At 40.2% G+C, this 9485-nt stretch overlaps 1 protein-coding gene across 1 annotated transcript; it reads left to right on the plus strand.

The window, feature by feature from the left end:
• Window positions 1-1215: 1215 nt before the first annotated feature.
• On the plus strand, window positions 1216-6430 carry LOC111156901 (serine protease inhibitor Kazal-type 6-like). The gene is made up of 4 exons (XM_022518035.1): window positions 1216-1257; window positions 2466-2540; window positions 4949-5064; window positions 6385-6430. Exons 1-4 carry the CDS (start codon window positions 1216-1218, stop codon window positions 6428-6430), a joined length of 279 nt encoding a protein of 92 aa, XP_022373743.1.
• Window positions 6431-9485: the final 3055 nt, after the last annotated feature.

The following is a 9485-nucleotide window of genomic DNA, read 5'->3' on the forward strand; positions in this document are numbered from 1 at the left end:
TGATTTTTATATCTTGACACTTTACTGAATTCTATGAATTCTATGTATGAGTTCTAGCAGATTTGGAGTGGAGTCTTTTGGGTTTTCCACATAAAGTATCCTATCATCTGCAAAGAGTGAGAGTTTTACTTCTTTGCCAATTCAGATGCCTTTTATTTCTTTTTGTTGTCTGATTGCTGAGGCTAGGACTTCTAGTACTATGTTGAATAGCAGTGGTGACCGTGGACATCCCTGCCGTGTTCCTGTCCTTAGGGAAAAAAGCTCAGTTTTTCCCCATTGAGAATGATATTCGCTGTGGGTTTTTCATAGATGGCTTTGATGATATTGAGGTATGTACCCGCTATGAGGGAGAGTGAATCTTAAGCAGGCTCCACGCCTACCACGGTGCCCAGTGTGGGGCTCCATCTCAAAACCCTGAGATCACGACCTGAATCACCCAGGTGCCCCTCCATGCTATTTCTGATCAGCAACAGAAAGCCATTGTGCAGGGCATGTGAATGCATATTGAGCGGCATGAATTTCTGAGTAAATAAATACATGTTAGTGTTTACTATCCTCACTTCTTAAGCAAAGAAGTACTATAATGAAAACAGTAGTTTAGGGGCACCTAAACTAGCATTTTTTAGTAAAGGGAAGAATAGGTGAAGTACTACACTCTAGGGTATTTTTGTATGATTGTGTGTGTGTTTGCAAATTTTCATTGGCTTTATTGTAGAACTAAAGTGCTAGACTAAAATATCAATGATCCTGACTCTTTAGTTGATTGAGTTACTGTACAAGCTCATTTTCCAGACAAGTTAAATAATTTGGTAGTCCCTGTTAGCAAAAAAAAAAAACCCAAAAAACCCACTGATTTGGGTACTAAGTGTCCTCCCATTCCAGAATATTTCAGAAGGCACAGTTCTTTGAAGAACCACAAGAGGTCAGGCTGATACCAAACACTGGCACCCAAGTGCCTAGACATGGTCTTCAGAAGCTGAACTCAGGAAATAAATGGAGGTGCTTGTTAGAACCAACAACAATTGTAAAAACATCAAAAAATTCACTAAAATAGGATAATAAATAATGGGCTCCAAAAATTGTAGATTATGATATAATTTCCATTGTTACTATTCATAGTAGCAATCTTGCACGTACTTGGGATTTACAAAGTGTTTGCAAAGGATTTATCACTATGATAACCTCACAGGATAGGCATGGCTAGCCCCGTTAAAGATGAATAAAGTTAATCTTGCAGCAGTCAAGTTTTTGCACAAGGTAATGAGCTAATCAGTGAAAGAAGCAAAATTCAGAGGCAGGTCTGTCTAATTCCATCTACAGGACAGTCCCCAACATGACAGAGCAGTAGGGGATTCTAAACGATTGGAGGAGGGGAGAATTTCAGCTCTCCTTGGTGTCCTAAAGCCCTCACAGGGGAAAATTTCAAGGAGGAAAACACAATCCCACCATCCCCTTAGTCTAGACCTGCTTTGACCTCCACCGAGAAGCCATTAGTTTGGATGCCATGTATAGAAGTCTAAAATAAAAACATAAAAGGGGAGAGGAAATTTAGGCCTAAGAAAGGCAAGACATTCAGAAATCTTAGCCCACTTCTCCTCCAGTTGTGAGAGCCCTGGCCTCTTTCTAGTCCCAGCCCTGCTAGGCCCGTGCCTTGCTCTTTGCCTCACAGAAGGAATTTCTGGCTGTCCCTGCAAAAGCATCCTTCACCTTCCCTGTCCTCCAGAGCTCTCAGAGAGTGGTCCTTTTCTGTCCTTGGTCACCATGCTAAAATTTCACACACACTGAGTGAAGAGGGTCCTCAAGATATAAAAGAGGAGGCATTTGGGCATAAGTTGTTGTTTCTCCCACCCAATGGAAGAACTAAGGACTTAGCTTTATTTAAAACACTTTATTGAGAGAGGTCACTGCTCAAACTTAAACCATCCAAGGTGGAAGGGTCTTCAGAGACCGTCTTGTCCGATGGTACCGTTCAAGCAGGCCTATAATCAGAAGCTTATTTTCTACACTCCTTGCCTGGGACTGTTCAAATATGCTACCCTGACTTTCTGCAATTCTTCTATGACCACCTTTGATCTTCGTAACAATGCTCGGAATGAAGCGTGGAAAGTGTTATTTTTTTCCAAGTCTCTAGTGAGCAAATTGAGGCTTTGAGTACTTTGTCCAAGATGACACAGCTAGTTAATGGTGTGTGGCGGAACAAATTCCCTAACAGGATTCCTCAGCTCCCTTCAGGGATGCCCGGAGGCCCAGACAATGGGAGAATGCGAAGTATGTCTATGTTATGAAGGAGTCTGTTCCTAGGCCATTTGACTGTTTGGGTTTTCACTGTTGAAATCTTATATTCTGCCTGGTCATTCCCAGGGGAACAGAGGAAGGGACAAGTGGGCTTGAGGAGGGAAGGGGCATCTAAACACTCTCAACAGTGAACCATCCCCAACTCCCTCTTTCATATCTGCTTTCTCAAGGGCAAAAGAGTCTGGATGGCAAGATCAGAGGGCCAGCTGCCAGGGAAAGGTGTCTTAAGGAGGTGTCTCTCTCATGTAAGAGACTTTGTTTTTTCTTTTCCTCACTGACCAAGATACCCTGTCCTCTGCTTCCACACTGCCTGTGACTGGCCTGCTGTGGCCTCAATTACACATTGTGCTATGGCTATCTGCATCTTCTTTTTTGAAGATTTTATTTATTTATTTGTCAGAGAGAAAGAGAGAGCAAGAGGGCACAGGCAGGAGGAGCAGCAGGCAGAAGGAGAAACAGGCTCCCCGCTGACCAGGGAGCCCGATGCAGGACTCGATCCCAGGACCCTGGGATCATGACTTGAGCTGAAGGCAGACGGCTTAACCGACTGAGCCACCCAGACACCCCAGTTACCTGCATCTTCTCTGCTTCCCTAATGCAGATGAGATAGTGAGCTTATTGAGACAGTGTTTATAACTGATTTCTCTCTGTATCACCAGCACCCAGCACTGTGTCCTCCAAATAGTAGTTACCCATCGGCTCTTTGTGGAATACATGAAAGTATCAGTGATGATTCTGGAGTTTACAGTCCTTTCTTGACTCAAGCACAAAGCTGCAAATGTGTACATCCATGACTTAAGTGTAAAATACATTAGCTTTTGAGAAAATTATCCTGTGGTTTAAAAGACCCCAAAGATTTTCCAGCCTTTTTTCTGTTTGGAGACCTAAAGGAAAGAGTACTGTCTGGGAGATAGGAGATATCTTGAAGAACTGTGGGGAAAAGTAGAACTTTAGCTGGAACTATGAGACGCCTGTCTTCTCGCAGCCAGGCCCTAAGATCTCTGGTAAGTACCAAACCGCCCAATCTCAACAGTACAAGTGCCAAATTTCAACAAGAATCTATATTTAATAGTCTCAGGTGCCTTAAACCTGATATATGTGATAATATTTTTAAATTCAGCTGTGTGATTCTTTTGCTGAGGCTTTCTCCATGCAAACTGTTGGAGGACTTTGTCAATATGTAATCCTTTACTAATATCTTGAATAAAGATTCATCTCACCTACGTCCATGCATGTCTCTAATAAGGTATTTTAATGAAGTCTACATGTCGTGACTGTAAGTGTGGTCAAGAGTGCATGGTGACCGTTGATCTTTATTTCTCTCAATGAGGATGTGTTGGAAATCAGCCATCGCAGATTGTGGGATATTCTAGACCAGCAATGAGGAGGAATATGTTCAAGCACTGGTTTCAGTGGTGTCTGCTCTTGCGGCATTGATGAGCCACATAAATTTCCCGAGGAACACTATTCACATCTATAAACTAGTAAATATAACATCGTTCACTGTATGTCTCAGGGTTATTGTGAGTCTCAACTCAGCTAATCCATATAAGAGTAGTTTCAATATTGTGAATCAGTTCATAAACATGAGCCAGTGTTGTTTTAATGGAACTGGGATGGAGTGAAGTGTGGTCTCTGTGCTCATGTTTAAATGTTACTCTATCCCACACAGCTGACATCTGGAGGAGTTCAGGTTTACCTATCACATATTGCCTGTACTCTGGAATAAAATGCCTCAAATGTCATTTGCACACCAAGTATTTACTCAGCTGACACTGAATTGAAAAGAATCTTAAAACTCCAGGCTACTCCTGAGAGACCACTAAAACTAAGGAGAAATATTAGTGCATAGGTGCTACCTTCCCTTCTACAGGACCTGTGATGATAATTACTAATTAGTCATAGCATGTGTGCTCACCAAGGCTGGATGCACCCTCAGGATCCTTCTAAATAGAGCAGCTTAGGCAGCCATTACTATGTTTTTATAGTACATGCAAAAGTTCGAATTCTACAAATAGACCCTGAGACAGAGTAAGTTAATAATAAAAACATTAGACCTTTGTTTTCAAGAGATAGTAAATAGATGTCGCAGCCAACAGGGAAAATTAACAAGCCATCAGATAACATATGGGAACTCCTTGCAAGAATCTTCTGCATCTTTATAGCAATGCAGAAGGAGTGCTATTAGAGTTAAATTAAGAAGAGAGAGAGAAGGGGAGGAAGAAAGAGAGGGAGAGAGGGAGGGAGGGAGGAAGGGAGAGGGAGGAGGGAAGGAAGAAAAGAAAAAGCAAGCACCATTTAAAGTTGAAAAACTATTTTCCGAATAATTAGGTGTTGGAGCAAAAAATCATACCTATAGCACTTGCCTCACTCCTTATATAAGGAGTAAGCATCTGCCTTCCATCATTAACTTACTCCCAAATGCCATAACTACAGAAATGGGTTTCCTGTGTCTCAAAGAAAAAGTCTCATTTACATTTAATAAGTTCTAGTTAAGCAGATAAGGAAAGCCATGTTTCTATTTCAGGAAGCTTTACATCCAGAGCGCGCGCATGTGTGTGTTTAAGCTTGCTGCCCGAAGCTTCTGTTCTGAGGGACAGTCCACACAGACTAGGATGCACTAATGTTGAGGTCGCCATGCTTATGTTGGCAGATTGACTGTGGTGAGTTCCAGGATCCCAAGGTCTACTGCACTCGGGAATCTAACCCCCACTGTGGCTCTGACGGCCAGACGTACGGCAATAAATGTGCCTTTTGTAAGGCGATGGTGTAAGTATCATACTCATCAAAATCAGAAACATGAAAAAGCTGGGAGAAAATTTATCATCACTAAAAGTATTATTTCCAGACATTTTCTTTTATACCAAATTACATGTTACTAAGGTACCAATTTCCATTCATTCCTCTTTTTTTTTTTTAAGATTTTATTTATTCATTTGCAAGAGAGAGAGAGATCACAAGCAGGGGGAGAGGCAAAGGGAGGAGAAGCAGACCCCCTGCTGAGCTGGGAGCCTGACTCGTCTCAGGAACTTCTCAGGAGACCTGAGCTGAAAAGGCAGATGTTCAACAATCTGAGCCACCCAGGCTCCCCTCACTCATTCCGCTTTTATTTTGATGAACATGAGCCATTGAAAAGAAGCCCTTTATCAAAGAATAGAGGAAAAGATCATCCTTTAGAATGCAGTCTAGTCAAACTTTACCTAGGATCCTAGGAAAATTCCATCAAAGACCATATGTATTGATTAAATTTACACATCTGTCAGGAACAGAACAGATGCTGTAGATTTTAGACACTAAACTGTGACCTTCCCAAGGGATCAGTTTGTAATTAATAAAAATTTATCCAATCAAGCAATCTTTTAGTCTAATTGATTGCCCTAAAACCAAGGATTTTAACCCTTGTTTAAGCCAGAAAAAAGTCTCGTACTCCTCACCACTGTCTTCATTTTCCGATATTAGAGTTTCTTCCATGAATGTCTTAATTTCACTCAACTTTGCTGTAAAATGGCTAAACACAGGGATTATATAACTCCCTACTAATAATAACAGGGCCAGGCACATAGAATGAAATTAATACATTAATATGGGCCTACTTGCTTATGTAACATATCTGATTAACACCAAACTTCCCCAGAAGAAAGGCAGAAGGGTAAACAGAGATTTGATTTAATGGACACTTATTGCTGAGGAGGACTGAACACATGGCCTGCTATAAAGTATCAAATGGCTGAATATCTGGTTCAACCTCTTACATCTCATGAGGACTATGACACTGGAGTCCCTTTGCCATCATCTCTCTCACTTTAACCTTTTCTGGTTGTATGCATATTTCCTCTCAGAGAATGAACAATTGAAACCAGGAGGTCAAACCTGGGTAAAACACTGAAATTTGTTTAAGATTCATGTTTTCTATAATTTGTCCAGATGTCGTCTCTGAGTAAATTTAATTAACCTCTGCCAAATTATAAACGTGGATACCTGTAGAATCAAAAGATTGCAGGGACCTTGCACTGTCAAAGCTTTTTCCAACCTTTGTAATGAATACTAATGATATTGCACTGAGCATACATTTGTCTTTCTCTTTTATAGGAAAAGTGGTGGGAAGATCAACCTAAAGCATCAAGGAAAATGCTGAATTTTGGGCAATGTTTGTGCTGACTTCCAGCCATTTCCTTTCTCATTTCTATTTTTCTCTAATGAATCCCTTAAATTTATAAAGATGTGCCTTCTCTCTGCCTGGCTCTTTGGTAGTTCAGGATGTATCAATTTCCCTGGATTTGCTTGTCATTAAAGGAAATTCTGTAGAAGCATTGCTTGGGTTTCTACTTTGAGATCAAGAATACATTATGGATTGAGATCTACATTGAGATCACGGATACATTATGGAACAATTGACCTGGCACAAACTTGGATAAAAAGACTTGTTTTTTGGATCTAAATCAACCAAGCAGTCACTGTGGGATCTTGGGAAAATCCCTTCCCCTTTCCTGTTTTTGGAGTTGCCATATAGATGATGAGAGATTTTTAACAATGTGACAATACATTATGTTTATAATTATTTTACAATACCTATTATTTAGGTGGTAGATCCCATGATACCACTTCTTCCTAAATCCAGGAAAAGTGCTTTATATAAAAATAAAACATTCGTCCTCCCTAGACCACAGTTTTCTCATCTCTTTGGAATGGTAGAGTTTTGTACATAGATGTTACCCTTTGTGTATACAATGGAATGGGACCTAACCAAACTGGGGATGCATCTGAACTTTAGCTCAAGAGCCAGGGAGATTAGGTTACACTAGGCAAAATATACATCTTCTACTCTTTGAAGTGTGGGATTTGTGCTCTTCCATGTGTAAAGACTATTCCCCTTGCTGGAGAAAAATGCCCACAAGATACATAGTTTAGGTAAGGCAACTAGACGAGGGTGGATCGTTGAGTCACATGGACCAGAATGCGAGTCGCGGGCTCTCACATGAGCTGTGTGTCTTTGAACAAGTCATTTGACTTCTTTCCTTTACAATGTACCCATCTGTAAAATGGGGATACTAGTATCTACCTCCTAAATTTATCATGAAAATTAAGAAAATGATATATGTAAGCAGTTAAACAATCTCTGATGAGTAAGTAGAGCTCAAAAATCAGTAGCTTACCCCACTATGTTCCATCATCCATTTCAGCATGATACAGTCTTCACCATCCAGGATACTTTTGTTCTTTTTCTCAGTATTTAAATAGTTTTTTTTTAAAATGTCTACCTTTCGTTCTTTCAACATTTTTGAAAATTCTCGTCATGTGGGGTTTTTCTCTGTCCTGTTTTATCTGTATACTAAGTCCCCTGTTCATAATCAAAATTATGCTCTTTTCTCCTCTTCAGTTTCTACTCCCTGGTATAATTTAGTTACTTCTTATGTAGACATGTAGGCACTACGTGTACTTTGGAAACTGAGTCATTGTGAGTCTTTGAACATATTGTCTCCTGACATGGCCCACTCGTCCTTTCTCCTCTTGGAACTGTCCCCTCCAGCCAGACCTGGTTCCTGTTGGCTGTCCCAACAAAACGTCTGTTTCCACCACTGTTCCCAGCCCTGCCTGGAAGGCCTCTTGTGCCACCTTGGCCCCCTCAGCCACCCTTCCTTCCTCATACAAATCTCTTGCCTACCTTACCTCTTAAGACTACCATTTATTTCAAGGTTTATTTCAGGTACCATAACTGGGTAAATAATTCAATTATTATCTCTTGAATAGTTCTGAACTATTCTTTGGGGGTGGAAGGGAAGCACCTAAAAAATAAACCACAGAAGGCCAGAATCGTGTATTTCTTAAAAAGAAGAGGCAAGTCACATATAAAATAATCAATGACCAGAATATAGGAGTTTGGGTTCAGAGATGTATGCATTTGTCAAACCTTGGTGAACACACACTTAAGATTTCATATCATAGTTTGCAAATTTGACATCAAGGAAAAGAATGTAAACATGTCGTGTAGTCTTTACATGTTGTGTGGTCTTAATTCCAATATGCATAGTGAAGTTTTTCAGACAATGATACTGATGTCTGCAATTTACTTTGAATTGCATCAAGGATGGATTAATGGACAGATACATGACAGAACTAGCATAGTAAAAGAGCAATGGTACAATCTAGCACGTAGGTTTCAAGGGGTTCACTCTAAAATTATTTTAGTATTGCTGTATGTTTAAAATTTTTTCAGTAAAAATGTTTCTTTAATGATTTTTAAAAACATAGAGTTTCTTCCAACAGAAGCAAATATTCATAATTCTGTTTCTGTTTCTCGTTATGGTGAGAGCCAGGACAGAACACACTGTTTTGAGTATGGCTTGTACTATTCTCTTGAAAGCATAAGAAAATAATTCATTTGATCTGAACACTCCTATCTGTCATTAAACCTTCAAAACCATGGGAACATTGTCAAAACCGGACCATACCAAATTCATAAGCACTGAGTATCCTCAGGCGTTTTTCTTTCCCTGCCAAGCATTGCCAAGTCACATTTCTCTGATCTGTTTGCCTCTTCCTGGTTTTTGGAAGCCAAATTCACTGCAGAAATGATGTTCTGTGTCAGTGACTAGGCTGAGTGAGGGGGCCTTGTCCGTAGGTTTGTCTGTGCCTATGTAAAGTTTTCTTGAAGTAGTAAACATAAACATATGCACCCCCACACACATCCTCTAAAATTGAGAGGGAAGCAACGGGGTGGGGTGGGGGGAGGCCAGAGAAAATAGTAACTAAGATAAAAGACTAAAATAACTCCCCACAACAAATTAGGTGAGGTAGTCTATCACTGATTGCCCAGGTTCCCATTGATCAGCACCCAAACATGATCACATTTACATTTAGCTATGGTCGTGAAGTTGCAGCTCCATTGTCTGAAAGAGGAGGCTGAGTGGAGGGATATAAAAGATTCATCCACAATCTTGTAGCCAGAGAGCTGCGGAGTCTCTACTCGAGATGGTCACTTCCATCCCATATTCCTAAACTACTTTTCATGTAATCTAGGTAATTTAAGTGACTTGGATATAAGTGTTTAATTGGAGGGATTAGTCCTATATGTTTGGAGACACCAGAATTACAAGTATTCATAAACTTAACAAAGGCTTAAAAGAACATGCAAAGAGGGTGACAGTATCTACCATAATTCCTAACATGTGAACACTGATGTTAATTTCATG

This window comes from Enhydra lutris, unplaced genomic scaffold (genome assembly GCF_002288905.1).
Source record: "Enhydra lutris kenyoni isolate GAN:26980312 unplaced genomic scaffold, ASM228890v2 scaffoldscaffold50, whole genome shotgun sequence".
Classification (NCBI taxonomy): domain Eukaryota; kingdom Metazoa; phylum Chordata; class Mammalia; order Carnivora; family Mustelidae; genus Enhydra; species Enhydra lutris.